The sequence below is a fragment of the Mycteria americana genome, chromosome 5 (genome assembly GCF_035582795.1).
Source record: "Mycteria americana isolate JAX WOST 10 ecotype Jacksonville Zoo and Gardens chromosome 5, USCA_MyAme_1.0, whole genome shotgun sequence".
NCBI lineage: Eukaryota > Metazoa > Chordata > Aves > Ciconiiformes > Ciconiidae > Mycteria > Mycteria americana.
The window spans coordinates 3,486,377-3,507,747 of record NC_134369.1 but is presented as its reverse complement, the minus strand read 5'-3'; the positions used below and the strand labels follow the sequence as shown (position 1 = coordinate 3,507,747).

The 21,371-nt window shown below is 41.9% G+C and overlaps 1 protein-coding gene across 4 annotated transcripts; it reads left to right on the top strand.

The window, feature by feature from the left end:
• The first annotated feature begins 1,768 nt into the window (after window positions 1–1,768).
• Window positions 1,769–14,534, top strand: FADD (Fas associated via death domain). Of its 4 annotated transcripts, XR_012775823.1 has the most exons (5): window positions 1,769–2,277; window positions 2,760–2,947; window positions 7,583–7,707; window positions 11,963–12,144; window positions 14,377–14,528. XR_012775823.1 is itself a non-coding variant. In XM_075501980.1 (3 exons), exons 1-3 carry the CDS (start codon window positions 1,977–1,979, stop codon window positions 14,398–14,400), a joined length of 513 nt encoding a protein of 170 aa, XP_075358095.1. In that variant the 5' UTR covers window positions 1,770–1,976; the 3' UTR covers window positions 14,401–14,534. The 4 variants fall into 4 exon arrangements, 2 of the variants coding, with proteins under 2 accessions (XP_075358095.1, XP_075358094.1); XR_012775824.1 differs by lacking the exon at window positions 7,583–7,707; XM_075501980.1 differs by lacking the exons at window positions 7,583–7,707; window positions 11,963–12,144 and having other exon boundaries at window positions 1,770–2,277; window positions 14,377–14,534.
• The last annotated feature ends 6,837 nt before the right edge of the window (window positions 14,535–21,371 follow it).

Below are 21,371 nucleotides of genomic sequence, written 5' to 3'. Positions count from 1 at the left end.
GAAAATACACCTCTCAACTCAGGTACATCTCATCCCAGCTCAAATTCTTAGTGCCAACTCCTCTCACTATTTACTTTACAACGAGACCCTGCAACAATCTGCAGCATTTAGCGACCACATAAAAATCTCTCTTTTAAACAGGTTTTTATATTTCATCTGACAGACTGGGAGTGATATGCACGTTAGCTGCTTTTTAAGGTCGGCATGATTAGATGACCTGACATTCTTCCTGGATGAGGAACATAAGGGAGAAGAAAAGAAAGGAGGCTGATGAAATCCCAAATTTATTGTGAATTTTGGGATTATCTGGTTAAAAATCAAAGAAAATATTGCTAATGCTATAGCAAAGGAAATTATTTTAAGGGAACGCTTACTTGGAGGAGACGAGGTTGCCTAGTGTTCATATAAGCCGGGAGGATTAGATGGGAAACCAATCTTGTATTCAGTATGAAATACATATTTTCTTACATCATTGCACCCACTGCTGTGGATGCACAGATGGGCTTCATGCGTGGAGCCAGTTCCATATATTGACTTCCTTGATCATGTGTAAGACTAGCTCTGTGTAACAGACCGAAACAGGATGCTGAAAATCTAGCGGTTTTATCTTAGGAGGGCTTGTGCCTGTGGGAGTTTCAGAAATGTTTTGGGAGTAGGAGTTGCTCCTCATGTTGGAATGTGAGTCTGGAGAAAGAGATGTGGAAAATGGTAAAGCTTAAGCTTGTGTATCTGAGACGGCAATCTTTTCGTGACAAGGACCGTAAGTTTATTTGTGTGTTGCAACAATAATAAATTAAAGGCTGTACTGGAAACAATTTAGTAATGGGGTAGCTTGGGGAATCAACACGCCACTGTTCACAGAAAGAACAAGGAAATCTCTAACTACCTACACGTGCCGTGAAGAAAAAACACTACGGTTTTTCTGAACTTTGGGGACCTACAAAACAACGGGATGAACTTGAACTTTCCCATTTAAGAAAAGTTCACCGTCTTTCGCCTTGTATAAAAATTGCCTTTAAAATAAAAAGACTTAACATTTGCCCTATTTCTTCCCTTTTAAAGGTCAGGAGTTATTTTATGTCACAATTAATTTTTGTGAGGAACAAAGCCCAGGCTGCAAGCCCTGTGTTTCCAGCGAAAGGTGGGGGGGGGGGGTCTCCGGGAGCGGCCGAGGCCACGCAGGGAGGGCAGAAGCTGTTTTCCTGGGCAGCTGCCAGGGAGGGACACTATGGGAACAGTGTCTCTTTGGGAGCAGGGCTCTGGTGTGGCCTTTCTTGCTCTCCATCGAGCAAGTCCTTTCATCCTTGTACTGCTCTCCTTTTCTGCTGTCGCAAAAAAACCCACAAAGTAACCCTCGTAGGTATATGTGCTCACAAGAAGTCCAGTAATTCTGTACTAAGCGCGGAACCTACAGTTCCCCCAACTTAGGGCTCGGCCAAGGCTGAGCGCCGGGACCCGGCCCTGCTCCCCCCCCAGCAGGAGACCGGCCGTGCCGAGCTCGGCTCCAACACACGTTTTCTGTTCGGCATTACAAAACAACCCCTTTCGCCTCCGAGGGCTTTTGAGCACTGCGCGGTTCCTAAAACCAGGCTAACCGCCGGCGACGGCAGAGGCCGGCAGTGACAGGGCTGCCTGCGCGGCCGCCATCTTACGGCAGGCGGGCGGGAAACCCGCTGCCGCCGCCGGCGCCGCCGTCACGTGACTTCCGGGCAAGGCCGCCGCCGGCGCGCGGGCGGAGGGTCGGGCCCAGCGTTCCGCCATCGGGGCGGCGCCGGGGCCGGGTAGGGCAAGGCCGGGCCGGGCCGGGCCGGGCCGGGCCGCGTCTCCCCGCGCTCTCTGGCCTCCCGGGAAGTCGCTCTGTGAAAACAGCAACGCAGGCCGCCCCCGGAGGGCGGGGACGGGACTCCACCAGCCTTTCCGCGCGGCCCGTGTCTCGCCCCGGGCCTGGTGGTGGTTGCGGTGTAGGCCTCGGCACCATGGATCCGTTTTTGACTCTGCTGCACTCTTTCTCCTCGAGCTTGTCGGACAGTGAGCTTTCTTCCCTGAAGTTTCTCTGCCGGGGGAAAATTGGGAAAAGGAAGCTTGAGTCTCTCCAAAGTGGCAGGGAGCTCTTCGTCATCCTTCAGGAGCAGCAGCTGATTGCAAGCAACAACGTATCCTTTCTTGAAGACTTGCTTAAGAACATTAAAAGAGAAGATTTGGTCTCACAGCTAAAGCAGTTCGTAGACGAAGGGGAAGTTAATGCTCCTGATGATCAACCAGATGTGCATGAAAAACGTAGGTGGATTATTTTTTTAATATTATCCCCCACTCCCCCCCCCCGCCCCCCCAGGCAGCCCCAGTAAATCTGTACACATCCTCTAGCTGTGGGGTATGCTTAGAGCAAACACCAAGCACGGCTGCCCTCAAGTTGCCAGCTGTAGCCGAGCCCACTACTAAGAGTGTTTCCACTACTAACTGCTGCACGGAACTGTGTTGTACCTTGGAAACATACCATGAGGGCAGCATACGCTGCAAACAGCTTTCCGGAGCAGAATTTTTTTCTCTTTCTTTTTTATCAAATGGTCACTTGGAAATCCTGCTATGTGCTTGGGATTAGGAGTATATCTAGCAGCTTTTCAGGCATGATATGAACTTTAATATGTGCGATGCAACAAGAGTGGTAGCATTTTGCTAAAAAAAAAAAAGAAAAAATGTTTAAATTGTCTCATATTTCTTAGTAAATCCATCACTAACTTGATATATTTCTGCTTTTTCAGGGCTGCAGGAGGCAGCTATTGAAGTTATATGTGAAAATGTCGGGCGAGACTGGAAAATGCTGATGCGAAAACTTGGCATTTCTGAAGTGAAAATGGACAGAGTAGTGGCAGCCAATCCATTTAATTTGCAGGAACAGTTGGTTCAGGCCCTTCGAGAGTGGCAGAAATGGAAGGGAAAAGATGCAAAGGTGACTGACTTAATAAAAGCTCTTCGGGGCTGTAATATGAATTTGGTGGCAGACAGAGTTGAACAGAAGCTCTCGCAACTCAACACTGAAATGGGATGAAATCAATATAAAAACCCTTCCACGTCCCACAGATGTGAATGAAAAAAGTAAAGGTGCCTTCTACTCTTCTGAACTAAAATCAATATAATTGGTTCTGTTACTTATTCTGCTATTAATTTATGTCCCCCTCTTAGCTGTGTACTGGGTTTTCTTTTTGAGTAGTGCAAGAGAATAGCTGCCATAATTTGTTGAATACATCTGACCTCCATAAAAGGGATACTAAGACAACTGTAACCTCAGGGCCTAAGACTGCAGTGCAAGAGGGCTAGTAACTATTGTGGTGGCTTTTTCTTGGCAGAAAATGTGCCTTATTTGAAAATGAACTAGTGGAGATCAAATGTCTCTATCAAGTGCCTTCATCATCCTGAAGGCAATGTTCTCCTGAAACTATCAAAGAAATTGTGTGTGTCTTAGAGATGTTTACAGCAGCCTCTTTTTACTGCCATGAATGTTTAAGATTCTTTACTAGGAATCCTTTCATAACCTATCCCAGAGTCTGGTCATGTCTGCTGGAAGTTGCAGCTCACCTCATAAGTAAGCTGCAGTTACCTGTGCCTTTGGTAACAGAAGTGTGTACTGTAACAAAAACCTAGAAAACAAATCAGTTTCTCTTTAGTGGAAGGGCGTGAAAGCCTGCTGATAGCAAATATATAGTACTGACTTTCCTCTAGTGATACCTGGTGAAGATCAGCTGCCTTTCGCCACAGTTTGTTCTCTTCAAAGGTCGCTCCAGGTCCCATAGGTCTTCCAAGTCCTCTGCAATTTTTTTAGTTCATTCCTGTTCCTTTACATTTTTGAAAGTGGCTCTATGCTTAGAGGAAACTCGCAGAGGAAAGAGGATTTATGAATAAGACCAGATTCAGTTTTCAGCTTTAATTTGGAACACACTTCAAAAAATGGCCTTCACCTAAGACTGGAAGAATTGCACAAGCTTCAAGACATGCAGGGCTGTGGAAGCCTCTGGGGACTATCCCCTGCACGAGGGGGAAAAGTTCTCTGAAATCATTATTGCTTGAATGAGTAGGATTGTTTGTTACTGCAAACATCCTTCTAACTACATAAATAGATACTTGAAGAGGCTTCTTACTTGCTACTGTACCTGTGTGACTTTTAGCTCCTTTGAAGTTCTTTTTACATGGTGCCATTACTGTCAAGGCTGGGCGTCAGCATTTAATACACCACTACTCTGCATAAAGGTGGCATTGATAATTGTCAAGTTTTTGTTGCAGTTGGTTTATCTAGTTTACATGATGACACTTGAATATTTGATTGTAGTTAATGGAAAGTGCTGTAATGTAAACTTACCTTTTCGTTCAGGCTTTTCCTTAAATGATTATCACAAGTATTTTTCTAATCACAGTATATTAAATATCAGTGATTGTATACAAGCGAAGGAGCAATGGGTAATACAGAAGTTCCCACTTGTCTGCCTTTTGGGCAGGCACAGTTCTCTTAAGTACTTGCTCCAATACTTGTCAGTATCGACTGCCAATTCCAGACTTCGTAGGAGATACAGTGCTGCACTTCAGCTAAATGACTAGCTCACGAGGTTTTTGTTTCATAGATAAGGTCTTCATTCTACAGTATTTAAAGAAAACCATCGCTTCAGACTTTTTTCCTTCATGCCTCTGAGCAATATTTGTGAGCAGAGTGGAGTAGACGTGAAGTTAGCAAGATGAGTTATGTTTGTGGTGAAACAGCTCTGCAGCAGTTCCACGTTCAATCTGTCCGGTACCAAGTTTTTCGTATCCACGTGTAGTGAGTCCTCAGGTTCACAGAAGACACATTTATCTGCACTATGAAAAGAAGTATACTGCCCACTGCATATAACCAGGATATTTGAAGAATCAGTAGGAATAACTTGTTAGTTGTAGCCAAGCACTCATCAGCTACAAGAAATATTGTGCCTCAGAAGATAAAAAAACTCTTGTTTCTTTAAGGATTTGTACATAGTGGATGTTTTACTGGGTATGAAAGCAATGACCTAGACTGCATCAATCTGTGGGGTACCTCAGGGCCAATTAAAAACTTTTTATTACGGATCAAAAAGTTGATTATGTGAGAACAAAATAAAATGGAATAAAGGGAACAAAAACTTTATTGGGAGTAGGGGTAAGAGAAAAGGGTACAATTTGTAAGGAAATGTGTTACAATCCAGTTCCAATCTTTTATTTTCAAATTAAGTATTTTGGACTCAAACGTAAATATTTTTATAACTTGGGTTTTCTATTGTATAATTTTGTGCACATTTCATTAAAAAATACTTCCTTAAAACCAAAATAAATTGAACTGTTTTTGTATTATGGGATTGCTGTCTATGATGAGATCTCTAATTGGGAGAAGGTAAATGTTAAGGACACTTTTAAAGCAAGGAGCAGTGCTAAACAGGCGTTATGTTACCAGTGTCCTTCTTGGAACATTAAAAAAAAAAAAAAAGGCAAACAGCTTTGTCACTGAATTTCTCAGAAGTGCTAAAAAGGCTATAGTTTTCCTAGCAGGAGTAGCATTTGAATGCTGTCACTCAGGGAAGCGTAAGAAAAAAAATTTCTCTGCCAGCCCTTGGGAGCCTAAAATTGAGTGCAGCATATGCATGGGAGATAGGCCGCCTGTGATTAAGTCCCTTACAATTGTTTTCCTTATTTTTCCTCTCGTAGCCATGCTGTGGTAAGTATGTTGTATTTGTTTTGTAATTAAATAAAAACATAGGTTATTCTAAACCTGTTCAGGCTTTTAGAGGATGTGTTCAGAAGTTAAATTGATAGAGGCTTTGGTGTTCTGTGAAGTATATACTGGCACTGAAGTGTTAGTGCGCACTTAAAGCTTTGAATGCGTAAGACAAGCGACTTAATTACCCATTTTATGAAATTTGCTATGATACTCTGCAAGAGTATCTGCCTGTGAGGAATTACTAAAACCTTTTCCATTTGGTATCTGGAGAGTCTTGTTTCCTTACAACCTTGAGAAAACAACACATCACAACATGTTGAGAGTAAAAAGTGTCACCTCAGGGGAATTCCCATTTTGGAGTATTGTTTTCTCATGTCGCTTCACAGTCCCTTTCAGTACTTGCTTGCCATTTCCTGTGATTTTTGAAGATATCAAATAATATATCGCATATTACATTTTTATAATTGCATTATTTTCATTACTGAGTTAAAATAAGTTTTCTAGATTTTTAATTAAAATTCCTCTTATACAAATCGGTTGCCATGAATATTTCAAATGCAATGCTTTGTTTTGCTTTTTCTCCATTCCCCAAACATGGGCAGCTGTATTTCCTCCAGCCTTTGTTTCAGTCCTAAAATAATTGGCTACTTTATGAAATCTAATTGCTTCATTTAATTGTCTAACGCAAAAAGCTTAGTAACACATGGTGTATCTCCAAGCTCTTGCTGGCACTCAGCATGTTCTCAATTCTGGCTTTTTGGCTGAGTATTTTTCAATTTAAATTTATTTTTAATCACTGTCTTTGTTCCTTTCACAATTATCAAAAGGTGGTTTGTGCTATTCTTCCCATTCCCCGCATGGATCACTTATGTCCTTAAAATGTATTCCAGCATGGGAAATACTTTTCCTAGTTGTTTTCCCACTTTGATTTATTACTTCTTTTCTCTGCCAGTGTTTTTATTGCAAAGATACACTGGTAGAATTATAGAAGCTAGTTCACTGTTTCAACCATAGACCATAAAAATAGGAAGTGTGGGGGCGAGATGAGGGGTAGGGGAAGGAGTTTCGAGTAAAGGTTCATGAACTTTTGAAGACTCTGTCTTCATAAAAATTTTTGTAGCTGAGGATTGCTTAACATTAAGAGGATGTGTTTCAATGGGTTCTGGGAATTGTAGGTTTAGAGAAAAGGAAGCACAGCTTTATTCAGCTGCTGGGAAAGCACAGATTAATGCAGGCTTCTGCATGGCAATCTGCGGGGAATAAATTTACAGGCACTCTTAATGATCAGGCATAAGTTTCATCCACAGAAGTATTTCTGCTACTGTTTCATTCTTGAGAGCATTACACATTCATTTCTCAAAACAGACTAAAAATAACACAGGTTTGTTCCTGTAAAATTTTACGTAAGATACATTATTAAAATACGTTAAATTGGTAATACTGGCTGAGTTTAAATTCAGCAATTCCTGTCATTTGATCAGTGTTGGAAGTTGAAACTTTTTCATCGTTTTCCAAATATGCTATGCGTACAGTTCTTCTTGTATTGATGGTAACGTAGCTTCCCTTTCTTTCAGCTTGGGGTTCAGTTTGTCAGAGAAGAGGGTAATGCTGTGTTTCTGGCAGGACACAGTACTTAAGACAGCTTTCAAAGTAACCAGCTATTGTAGCAAAGTTAAGGGTTTTGTATGTATTCTCTAAGACTCTGAAGAGATTGGTATATAAAAACCAACGTCTATAAAAGAGGTTTTGAGGATTACATCTCCAACACAGTGCAGCAAGTACCTTTGCTAAGGAAAGCAGCTTAATGTCAACTTTGTGTGTCTAATGTTTCAAAAAGTTATCAAACAGGCATTTCTATTTACTTCATAGTGTTCAAGCATTCGGACCAGGCTCTTGTGCTGTGTGAAGTGACACAGAGATAAAATTGGACCATTGCCATCAGAGATGTAAAAAACATCCAACTGGGATTTTCTGTGGTGGCATTTTATTTACAGGTGAGCCTGGTTTTATAGAACTTATACGTAAAGCAGTAATCTTGCAATTAAAAATGTTCACAATTTTTATAATATTGTTTTCTTTTCCACTTCTTAATTCCGTTATTCCTATTGATCCCAGCAGGACTATTAACTTCACAAAATAATTTGCAGAATTTAATAAGCGAGCACTTCTTATTGTGGTCTAACTTTTAAAAGGGTTTTAACAGCTATTCTGCAAGCGTACACACTACCTGTGGCAAAGATTTGTCCAAAGGGATGTATGAAGACTGCGTTTCTGTACAAAAGTTAAGTGATTTTTGTATGCAGACCTGGTACCGGATTTTATGTACAGTAAGCATATAAACTGTGAGAAAGGTTTGGTATAAAAATTAAGCTACAAAACTTTTCTTGTCATTAATGTCTTGAGGTTTGGAGTATTTATAAGCTTTTCACTTTAGAGTTCTACTCAAAATTAACTCATCTTTTCCCCATTCTTTTTCAGAATTTGTAATATTTGGGGTTTTTTTTAAATTCTTTTTTTAAGGAATAGGTTCCCACATCTGTTAGATAAAAAAAGAACTAAATATGTGAACAATCGAGCTAAATGCTTATCTTTTTTTTCCCAACCAGTGGTCTCCCTGAGAGGTGCTTCCTGTCGCTTCTAGGCATATTGCCAAATTTTGAAAGAAAGTTGCAGAGAAAATGGGAATTCAAAGGGTGCAGCACCTGGCAGGTCTGGGCCCATGGTTTCTGAGAGCCACATCCTATTATTTTTTTTCTTTATGTTATGCTCAATGTGAGCAGAATTTAGTTACAGCTTCCCGGCTGTAAAGTCCCTAATGTGGGAAACCCTGGATAGCCTGAATTACCCCCAAAGCCGTGATTCCCATGGCAACCGCCGTGCACGGCAGTACATGGGGCATGCGGCTGCGGCACGCTACCTTCTGGCTCTCCCAGCCAGCTGAATAATGTTTGGAAGCTGTTACTAATTGTGAGATTTGCTGCCGTCTCCGGTCGGTGACCGTGTCAAAAATTCAAGCTCCGAGTGCAGGAATGTAAAATGAAAATTCATGACGTTTCGGTTCCACTGCCCCACTGGGACAGGGCACGTGAGAGAGCACAGGGCTGGAAATGAAGACATTTACTTTCAACGTTTTTCTAACCACCAGTTTAGCACATGGTGCTTCCATTTCTGTATCCAGCTGGAACGGTAAAATTCAAACTTGTGTGTCTAACTGCATGTTTGTGCATGAAGTAGCTAATATATATGCAGATGAATTAAAACTAATTAGAGCTAAAAACAACAAAGTGTACGTTTCTAGCTAACGGCTACTTGCAGCTCTGTTATATACCACGTAAATAAGTTATTCACTGTGGGCCTACTCATACAATTTTCTGTAAAACATATTCTAATTTTTACCAAAAAATAGCACTTTGATGCTAAAGAACTTCATATCTCCATACAGTAAGTGTGATTCTTTAAATTGAAATGTCAAATTCCACATCTGGTCTGTGAATTTTAAGAGATATTAAATGTTATGGTATACCTTAGATGACTGTATTTATAAGGCTCTTCAGTCCGTGCAGTATTTTTTCCTCTCATTTCCTGGAACTTCATAGTCACCAGCACTCCAGCCCTGACTCATTTCGAACCTTTATTCGTGAGACTGAATGAGTGATTAAGAATTTAAACTGTTAGTTTCATGTTAGACTAACATCGTAAAACAGTAACATGCGTAAGTACCTTAATGTGAGCAAGAGACACGCACAAACCGTGGACGTTGATTGCAAGAGTAACTGTGGATGGGATCCTCATTTTCCATCCTGCATTCAGTACGCAAATAAAGTGCTGGGGGAGGAAGGTGTGCAAGCCGCGTCGGTGCTTAGCCAAGATCCCAAACAGTCCTTGAGCTCCTCAGCATACATAACTGGTGCTTGTGCTCCCTACGGCCTCCGTGGGTAACTAAAAGAAGCTGGAGCATGGCACAGGATACTCCGATCATGATTTTCTCCCTAGGAATATCTCCTCCTTTCTACTCATGTCGCTTAAAGTGGGAATGGATGTGGGAATCCTCGTCACAGTGAGAAATCCTCAGCCCTAGAAATTCCTGATTCTCCGGTAATCATTTCTACCGGATAAGCTACTGAGTAGCGTTAAAGGACCAGATCATTTTGCAGCCTGAAAGCCAAAGACAGATTTCACCTGTCTTTATTTCTGTGAATCAAGGTTTGCAGAAACACCTAGATCAACAGCCTCGAAGTAGACACCATCGCAAAAACAGCTGGAGTACTTAACCTAGTATCGATCAACACCTTTGAAAATCCTGAGTTTGCTTTCGCACATAATGTAATGCCATGGTTTGTGCATTTCCTAGGTTAGTACTCTTACTGTTTTGTAGAGTAGTGTTATTAGGGATACTTGCATTTAGGTTGAACTGAATTTTTTAAGGGTGACTTTTAATAATTGGTGACTCAAATAGGGTTGTGCCATGTCTTCTGCCAGAAGAGGCCTCACCAGCAAAGTCTGATGTCTGTTGCTCAGGTCTGAGTTGTGGGGAGCTCAATTTGTTTTGTGAGGTCTGAGAAGTTCCCACAGGCTAATTCAGCGGAATTAGAGAAAGAATTATTGAGAAATTAGATCACAGTTTATTTTATTTAAACAGTACCTGAGGTGCCCCATAGGCTTGTCCTATTTTCTCCTTTAAAAGGTTACTTTCATCCCTTATCTCCCTCCTGCAAACTCATACCCCCACACATCATTAAATGTTGAATAATTATAACACACAAGCCTGAGGGAGGACAAACACTGGTTTTCTTGGTGGTTTGAAGAGGACTTTGACATTTCTTGAATCATCCCTGGTTATTCAGACAGCCTGTTCCAGTGGGTTTTAATGTATTTAAATAGGATACGACAACCTCAGCTAGGGAAAAATGGGCATTGATAGAAATGCCACGGTACCTGTAAGCAGGTCAGGGAATATCCTGGTTTTGAAACATTATCATGTCAAATGTTACAGCAGCAGTGGCAGCTCCCTCTTTTTCCATGCAAAGAGGAGTAATGGGGAGCTGCTGGCTGAAGAGTGCTGCCAGCTTCTTTCAGTCACGTACTTTGGTACTACAAAGGTGGCATTATTAAAGGCAGACAAAAAAAGCCTCTAATTATGTAACCAAACTGAGCCCTAGGAGCTGAAAAACCCTTCCTTTGTACACTCATAAACCTTGCTAAGAGCTAACTGGTGTCCATACATGCAGGCTTTTCTGCAGCATTTTGGCTGCAAACTGAGACAGGTAAGAGATGCTATCTCTATGAGCACTTAAAATTGGGAGTCAAGAACCTTCCCCATCACGGCTCCTGGACATCCTGACCTTTCTGCGGAATGTATGATAAAACAACCCAATCCAGCAAAACATCACTGGATTTGGTACCTAACACTTTAAATGGTCACTGCAGATTTTGGCTGGCATAAAATTTGGTGGTTCTGTTTACAGCAAAAATCTGCTACTGCAGAACTTACTTTCGTTGTATCACTTCTACTGAATATTCCCCTTATTAGCTGAATATCCATGGACATGTAGCAGGTAAATGCTGAATGCTTAGGCAAGGAACATTACTGCGTGTACACTGCTTAAAGATATATTGGAATCAAACTTATGCCATGTTATTTTGGTGAAAGGAAACTGTACAGTTTATTATGGGAGAGAAAGTAAGTGTTGGACGTAAAAATGATGTGCCTCCCAAATCCTGATCTGCTTGTGTATGTGTATATACACATATCTCTCTGTATGTGTGCATATAGCGTGTGTATATCTAAGCATACGTACACACACCCTTAAGTAAAGTTATTTGATGTAATCTGGAAAACAAGACTTTCCTGACAGGGCTATTTCTCAGTACTGCTTCTCAAACTTATGTCTATCACTTATAAGCTGTATAGTATCTTTGTAAAGAAATATATCCCTATGACAACCTCCAGGAGCAGCCCTAGTTTTGCTAGAAACAACTGTGTTGTATTTCTGGGCCAACACTAATATTAAGTACAAATTCAGGGCCAACTGCTGCATCTTCAAGCAGAGCAAAAATGATTTGAAGCCATTGTTTTCATCTCGCAGATTTAAATGCGAGAGTTGGCTTAATTCCTAGTATATGTTAGAGCAGTCATCGGTTACTATAATTTTCATCATTTTCCTTCAATCTAATATTTTGGGTCAATGCAAACTCTGTGATGGTGACATTAACCCTCTGTTCTCTTCCCTGTTACTTCTGCTCTTGCAGGCAGCAGCTGTAGACACCAAAGAAAGGATTTAATAGGCACAGTGCAGTTTCAAAACGATATTCCTGACCACAGTGAATGGAAGAATCCTTCCTTCTCGTTCTGCATGCACTCTCATGGTGCCCCGAAATGATTATGGCAGAAGATAGGTGAGTCCCTGCCATTTCAGTCTTTGGCTTCACAGGTAAAAACTACAAAGAATGAGTTGGTGCCAAGTTCCTCGATGGCTTTCGTGGCAAGGGCAACAGTTCACTAGACTGAAGCTGCCAAATTAATCTCACCTTGGCTAGACTTAATATTTCACATTTGTATATGAAGAAATGTTAATGATTCCTGGAAGTTTTAGGCATCGGCATTTAAAATTGTTCAAGGGACAAAGGGAAGTTATAAGTTTATTTGGATTTGCAAGAGGATCTGACCTGTATTTGGAGTACTGATTGATTGACTGATTGCATGTAACACGAAAGGAAAAAGCGACCGATATTCCTCTAGCTCTTCGCGCAGAAGCTTAAGTGTATTGTGGCAGCTTAACTTACAGGCCTAAGCTAGAAACCTGTTCGTGAGTCAATATTTATGTTGACTCTTTAAATGTGAATTACAGTGCAAACAGACGGTATGGTCAAAGGGTCTTTAATATGAACTGTGTTTGGGAGAACAAGGAATTTACCTTTGAAATAAATCATTTGCCCTGCTTGTTATGGCACAGACGAACAATGTCAGGTCTTCTGTTTTTTTCTATTAGGAGTTATTCCCCTTTATATCTTATACATGGCTTTCAGCCATTTCCTAATTTTTTATTATTATTATTTTCACTTCATTTAAGAATTAACTAATTGATGTGGCTTAGGGACAAAACAGCGACAAGGCTTTTTCAGCTTTTGTCCACCTTCCTAGAAATAATGATTTCTTAACCAAGAGCAGGGAGAGGACTATTGGTCGTACCTTTTTCTCTTGGTTTTTTTTCTCTTGCAAGCTACACACCATGTAATCTTACTTTCAGCAGCTAGATTGTAAATGGCTTTTTATTTAATAACTGCCAGCATTAATTAAATGTAATTTGATAAAAGCTATGTAAATACATCCATACAAAGGAACAAGGCATTCAGGCAAACAGAAAAAGGCAAAAAGAAAACTCGAGTGACTAAGAGTATTATCTGGCACAACATAGGGACAAATCTTTCGTTGGCAGCTAAGATGACTAAGATAACAAAAGACTACACATGAAGACATTGATGGCAGCTGAGGACACGCTGGATCAAACCTCAGGTGAAGATAAACACACTCCTGTAAGATGCTTGAACTCAGAAGAGTGACCCACAGGGATCGCTCGAGAAGCACAACCTGCGTTACATAAAGTCTGACTCCAGTTAGAGCAGGCAACATGAACTGTGGTGTTCGTGCTCATAAATGTCCGAATGAGGGTGTACGTGGCAAGAGTCCATTTTCACTGTTATCCCTGCTATCGCCGCTGCCGTCTCCACAGGATGCCGCTCTGCCATGAGTTTCTGTACACGCCCCTGTAGTGTGGGTACCGCTGTACACACAAAGCCAAGCCTCATCTGGAACTTGGCACTTGTGTCTTTGGGACAGACAGAAAGCCATGTTATGCCAATATCGAACAGGAGGTTAATATAATCAATTATGGCATTAGCTTCAGTTTCCAATGTAAGTACTGCTCAGTAGTAGCTATCTGAAGCTGCATATGTCTTGCTCTGTTCTTAATAACAGATACTTTTTTTCTGGAGGGGGACGCAGAAATTGGCTACTTCAGTTGAGCTTCAGTTGTATAACTGAGAAATTGCTATCAAAGTCAGGAGAATTAGGTATTCTCTCTGGAAGACATAAGTATTGTACATGACGATTAATAACGTTGATGGAAGCGATTTTACTAAAGTCCACAGCCTTTATAGTTGAGAGGAGAATTACTGGTATTTAGACTCTCTGACTATGCATACTGATTGCACTGGATCCCCTAAACTTCTAATTCCAAGGGCTGCAGTGACTGCTGCATACAATTTCATGAAGGCAATGTGCGTGTAATGAAGGGTATGTTATCACTTGAAATCTAGTCAGTGAAGGATTAAAAATAGGCTTAAGTGCTATGTGAGATCTCTTTATTTTTTAAATGCTTTTATCTACTTTACTACAGTATGAAGGACTAATAATAGAGGATCCTGAGTACATAGAAATCGTGGTCCAGTTTGCTTAGCGTCTACTCCAAAGCCACTTGAAACAGTAGGAGCCTTTGCATAGCAGACAAAGTGAAAAGAAACTATTTTTTTCCTTCAAACGCTGATTTACAGGAACAGAAGTGTTACTTCACATGCAAATCCTTTTTACTCTAGTCAGGCTATTTATAAAGCTCATTGCATATATTATTAAAATAATACAATCTTTATTTTTTTTCTCTTAACAGGTCTCAAAACATTCTAAAAGCTGAAACCTCAATTTTGAAATGATGCACATAGAAACCAACTCCTGTTCTCTCTTGGGGTCTTGCGAAATAAACAGGTGAAAGGCTAAATGTCTATAGAGCTCACTCTGTGATCAGTGCACGCGTGTACAAGGTGTTCTGGAATAAAAATAACATCATTCTTTTTTCTTGGTAATTGATTTTTTACATATCCTGAGAGATTGCCATGGCTGTGAAGCTCTAGGCTCCAGTCTCGCAAAGACAGTAATTTAATTCCAGACCAGTTAAAATTAACAAGACAGACAAACCTTGGGCTGCTGAATCCAGAGCGGTGAAGCCGATAACAGCACTGCTCATTTCTATAGACATTCACATTCATTTTACTTGCTTTCCTACAAACAGGCTGTGCTGTTTCTTGCACGTATCCAGCATCCCAGCCCAGATTCATCTCGCGCTGGTTTAGACATCTGACTGCGGCTCCCACGGCAGGAGTCCGGCTGCCCTAGGCTCCCTCTGTAGTCAATGAGAAGAGACAAGCATCTTGAGCCGGTGATTCATGGACCACACCAAAGATCTGAATCACTCCCATGGAGTGGCTCTCTCGCTCCACTGATTACAGAGGCAACTGAGGGTAAATGGGTTCGTGATGTGGGTGGTCAGCCAGGTGGAATGTATCCAAACCTGTTCTAGTTAGTCAGCAGCTGCATTATCACAGCTGGTTCTGAATGCTTGACTCCAGACAATTTCTTCTTCCAGTATTATTCACAACTATGTCACATGAATCTGGCCTTTCCTAAAAGTATTCTTTTAAAGAAAAATGTGTAGCTAAATAATGCACAACCCTATTGCCCTGAAATTATAACTGAATGCACTTTTAGGTAGATATCTTTCATTATAGTTCCAAAAAACCCCTATTTGAAGATGTGCTGAAATCAGTACATTCACTTAGTGTAGACTGTGTTTGCATTAGATATTAGGGGTATATTTCACTCCAGATTGACATAAATGATACTTTGCTTTAGAAATTCTTTCTAGCTCAAGGGGATTTCTGCCACTGTAAATCCATACAAAAAAGACAACAGCTGCAATAATTCTGAGCTGCAAATTGCACAACTGAAGCTGAAACTAAGCTGAAAACCTTTTCAAGTTCAGTGGGTTTGTACTTGAGTGGGCATATGTGGTTTTGGTTGCAGGAATAGCAGCTAAATTTGGAAAATATTTATGATCTTGCCATAGGTATGATTCCCATTAAAATAAATTCTGTAAGTTCATCTCATCCCTTAAGAGTTTTCTGCATGTCTCCACTTTCCTGTGTTTTATGGAGACTTTTCTTCCTATCAGATGCAGTAAGTCCAACTCAAAACCCTCTGAAATTTCAGAGCAGCCAATTCTGATTTGATTTACACCTGCCTAAATCCGACATAGATCCATGTAGACCCACGTTATATAAATAAAATGTCGATGTAAAGAAGAACTGTGTCAAGGCATGGTTTCTAGAAGTCTTGGCTTCTGTTGCCGAAGGGCTGCCACATTTACTAGTGCACTTATCTTTATACACGGGCATAACCATTAATTACCTCCGACCTCTTCTCTATAGGCCACCTTCCAGCCTCTTCCCCTCTTGTTCCTTCTCCCTCAGGCATAGAGTCTCTTCTGTCTAGCAACCTCTGGAGACATTTCTTATGGTAACCGAATAGTTCAGGTCACGTCTACCTACCGACAAAAGAATAATCAGCGCTGTTGGCAAAAATCCTGTTCTTTCATCTATTCATTTCGGTATGAAATGCCTGAAATGTGTTCAAAATGCATTTTGCTGATAAGTCACTAAGTCATCTATAAAGGCCAAGGAGTAAATAAGGTACCATTGGCTCAGCTCAGAAGGAAAAAAAAAATGCGTAGGCGACCTTGGACTATTTTCAGCGGAGGTTTTGTGCTAGCATAGGGTGGCTTCGAGCCTCACAAAGGAAATTTCAGTACAAATGAAGCATAAAGCACTCTGTGGGCAGAGAAAGCAGCGGATGCAACCCCGCGCTGCCGTGAAGCGAAGGAGGAGCGCTTTGCCCCTTCGCCTCTGGTGAGAAGCTCTTCCTCGCGGCGAGCGGGTGGCAGCAGGTGTTTGTCCTCAGAGCCGCGCTGCCGGCAGGGAAGGCAGCTCGGCACGGCCAGACCCCGACACCTCGCTGTGCAAAACGCGCTGGCAGGAAGAGGTTGCTGTTTTGCTGAGCTTGGATAAACATTAGGATCTAATTTATCATGTGACAGGAAAGGAAAGCTGCTTTTTTTTTTTTTTTTCCCCCCTCCTCCCTGTTTTTAACAGCTTTTGTTTGAATTTCATCATGTGGTTTTGAGGTACAAAGAGATATTTAACCTGGGTCTCTGAACTGATTACTTTGCTGTCAGCTGATTTAGGGTATGGCTCTTTCTGGACGTGTCTCCAAGTGTTACGTCTCACTAAATGACATGGACAGGGAGCCAGACCTCTTGCTGAACTTAGAAAAGAGGTACCACACTCATTCAGTTAAAAAGATCTGAGCTGCTAGTGCTCTTGATGTTGTATGGTATATCTTGGGTTACGTGCCCAGGAGGAAGAAAAAAGGAAACTGTTTTCCTTGTACTACAAAGTAAATAGGAATGCTGAGTAATATTTTGTTATTTTGCAGTCAATACCTGGGAGTTCTCCTGACTTGATGTGTATTATGTGCAACACAGAGCATTATGCAAAGATCTGGTTACTGAGTCGTGTTCGTGGCATTTGAAGCCCTTGACCGTATGCTGATCTGCTCTGGGCTATGGTGGACTGCACACAGGGATACCAATATGGCTTCAAAATCAGGCCTTTCAGGTATTTTTGAGGTGCCTCAGAAATTCTGCTGTATCCACGGTCTGGGCTTTGAGTGTAGCATTCACAAAGCGAGGTGCTTAACAAAGGTATTTGCAGTATGTCACGTGGGAGGAATTATTCCTTACCTAAGATATTCTGGATTCAAGTTCCCTCCTGGACTAAGGCATTCTTTTGGGCATGAATAAATACCTAGCTCTCTATGCATGAGGAGAGAGTGCCTCCCTATTTTATAGCAGACATTTATATGCCATGGGAACTCTGTTCCCACCTGGGGCTGAAACCCACTTCTCAGTGAAGTGCCTAACCAATGACATTTCCATCTCTCCTCTGAAACTTGCGTATAGAGCGATACATGATTTGAAAGTGATAAAGGTGACAACTCCTTGAGGCTGAGGAGGATCTACAGCTAAAAACTCTTAAATGGGAAGTCCAACCACAGATGAGAGGAGCTGGGAAAGCTGAATGCAAGAGTCTCTGTGCCTTGTTAACAAACTGGTTGAAGATTAATATATGGAGTTCATTCATATTTATTCTCCATTTCAGAATTGTGCGGAAGGTTCTTTGCTTTCATAATGAAGTGTGATTATAGTTGGTACGACTGTTTAGTTTTGGTTTTAACTGTTTAAGGACAAAACAAAACTTAGTTTCAAAAGAAAAAAACAACTGCATTCCAAGTCATCCCAGACTGAGAGAAAATGTAATGCCATCTCTTAGGATCTAGGTGAATACCAAGGTTCACTTATGAATTTATTTTACAAAACCTGGGTCTGAGATCAGTTAATCTGACTGGATGTATTGCAGTGGCCAATTTGATAGAGATTATCAATTCTGTGCCTATTATGGTGTTTAACCTTTTGCCCTTACATTCACAAAGCCTCCATTTGACTCAGAAGAAAATCAAATCAGGCCAGATTCTTTCTACTAACGTTATTACTTTTCATTTTTTATGTGTGATGAGTTGAAGTGAAATGGTGTTTGTTCATGCAGCTGTAAATTCCAGTTTATTTTTCAGCCTTGTTTTGGTTTTGCTGGAACATGTTATTTTGAAGATGCTGCCTTGAGAGCTCCTTAGACTGAAGTCCTCTTCATCCACAGAAGTGGTACAGCAAAAGTAATCAAGATGAAAGGTGAGGATTTTGCCTTTCCTGGCACGCACTGTCCACCTGAATTCCGACCTGGAAGGACTTCCTCGACTTGCCACATTGGTTAGGCAGAGCCAGGTCAAACAGTTTCAGCCCATTTGAACTCTGACTCCCAAAGGACAAGGACAAAATAATGAGCACTCTCCTATCAGTAAAGGTATCTCATGACTCCATTGCCCTCACCACCACAGCTGACACACCTAAGAAACATATTCACAGGGAACCAAAATTCAGACCTCAGCTTAGGAAGGGGCAAGGCACAACCTATAAGGTCTGCAGTGAAGACTTAGTGCTCGGCAGTGACCCCGCCACAGGGAAAACCTCGGCATTGGGAACCAATTGCCTACGCTGGCTCTCATATTCAAATCTCTGCTGCTATGCTGGAACTGTTCATTGCTAGTCAACTAGTGGCAACAAGATAATTTCCTTAAATTCTTCAAAATATTTTGAAAGGTGTAGTTTTTGTAATTTGTCAATTTCTTTTCCAAAAGTAGTTACGGTCCCAATCCTCCAAATTGTTCCTTTCTGAATTCTGAAATAAATTTCTGAATTCATTGAAGCAACTGCAGTGTGGAAACTTCGGCTGGGATGAAATTCCATGCTCTTTGTTGTCAGTAGAAAAATTTTGCTTTTCTGGTAATAAAGAAACCTAAGAAATACCTGATTGTAATCAGTTGATGGTAGCTTATTTCAGCATACTTTAACTGTTATGCCTGCACATTTTATTTAAAATTTCATCATGCAATAGTTCAGGCACCATAGTTCAGCTGCAGGTCTCCATTTGGAGAATGACAGAAAAATGAGCATTTCTTAATGCTCATTTCTTAACACCTTTACCAGTTTGTCTGTAAAATACGTTTTTCTTCCTCTCAGAATTAACATGTAATACTCTTCTTTGCTTCAAAAATTTTTTTTGTGCAAGTGTAAGCATGAAATCTAGGAACTGTATAAACTGGACCTAGAGTAGATCAGTGGATGTAATGTCCAGGTAATCTTCAGGACCTAGTTTTAAGCATTAAGAAACTACCTTCATTTGACCCCCAGAAATCATTGCTATGCTTCATAAGCATGGCCCAGATATTGCTGATAGTTCTACATTAATGCAAATTATGTGAAAGAAACCCGCAGTGTGGGTTAAACCCTCAGTAGCAGGTTGAAGGAGAGGGCCAAGTGAATGATGCCTTCCTTCCTCCCCTCCCAATGTAATTTTAAGTAGTTTATGTTAAAATGGAAGCTTATAAGTTTCTAAATATATGGATACAAATATATCAAAGCTTACAAATAATAGCATTGAGCTATACGGAGACTATTTGACAGCACAGGTTAATTCATACCATTGGGAGGTTTCCTCAGGAAGAGCACAATTGATTTTGGAATTTTTTTTGCTACTCTTTCTGTATTGAAAAGTCAGATCTCAGTATTTATACAATACACTTCAATGGTGTATTACTCAGCGTTAAACCTGTGCTAACCAGTATTGGCAGAACTGATTTGAATATGCTTCATAATATTTGGATTTTTCCTTAAAGTTCCAGCTCCCAGAGTCATGTGATTATATCAGAAACTTCAAGAGGAAAAAAAAAATCTAGACCTCATGGCTGTAGAGGAAAAGCTTAAAAATGTGACCTGAATTCACCCTAAAGGCTCAAATACCAAAGGGAAAGAGCACAATGTAGTAAATCTGTAATTGTAAAGATTTTCGTATTTGGGGGAAGGACGAGTGACTCATTAATGATCTTTTCTATCCAGTGCTAGGTGTCGACAGTTTGTGCTTACAAATTAAGTGTCACGTAATCCAGTCACAAAACTGTACAACCTTCAGTGCAGGGACTGCTGCTTTTTGGCATGACGTGCCTCTGTCTGTGTAACTGGCCCTTTCCACTATAAAAGTAAGAATAGAGTCTAAAATGCAAATGCTTTATTCATAGTAGTGACACAAATGGAAGAGAGAAAAGAGATTTTTCTAAGCTTTGCCTACAAACTCCAACCATATTCAGGTGCATGGAAAAAGTTTCAGAAACATGATCATCCAGGAACAGAGTAAAAGCTATATAAACGCAAGTGGAAAACGTTTTGGAAACAGCTTACACAGGAAAAAAAGAAGAGTTCTTTTGTCAGTGTAGCCAAAGCCCATTTCCTGTGGGGAATAAACTACGCTGGCGAAGTCACCCCTCGCTGGAGCTGTGCTGAGGACGCGGTGGCCCTGCTTCCTCACAGGGTGAGGCAGGAGAAGCCTTCGTCGCCCAGGCCAAGCCTTCGGACAGCAGACAGACCTCCTACGAGTTATGGTGGAAGACGGCTCATTACACCCATTCAACTTGTTGTTCTCCACGGCCCGCAGACCCATGCAGGCGTTGGCTCCTCCAGCTTTACTCACCACAGAGCCGTTAGTAACACCATTTAGTTGGTTAAAACCATCACCTCACAGCTCTGTGAGCCGTAAGGCTTGAACGCATGGCTTACAACCCCCCTCAAATATGTTTAAATGTATGCTGCAAGGGCACAGGCGGTGGGCTGAGGCCAGGGGAGCAGGCCAAGGACGAGAGGGCGGGCTGAGGTAATGGGAGCGGGCTGAGGCGATGGGAGCAGGCCGAGGGATCGGGGCAGGGCCCAGCTCCTGCTCAGCGGGCGATGCCCGCAGCAGGCAACGCGCTGTTCGCAGGAGCGGGCAGACCCGCCTGGCAGGGCCGTGCCGTGACACGCAGGCCCCGGGAAGGGCTGCAATTGCGGGGCGCCTCTGGCACACGCAGCGGTGATGACTCCCGTCCTGCCCTGTTGCTCAGCCCTCAGCGAGCACGCCTCCTACCCCGGGCCTCTGCTCCAGAGACGTGGCAGCCTCCTTTCGGGCGGACACCCGTGGGCGGCGGGAGTATCGCTTGCAGGGGAAGGGAAAGGGCGCTCACCGGGGCTGCAGCCCGGCCTCCGCGGCGGAGCGGGTCTCGAACCCGCGGTCCAGGGCGGTGGGGAAGGAGGGCAGGAGCGCCCGAGCCTCCCCGCGCGGTGCATTGTGGGCC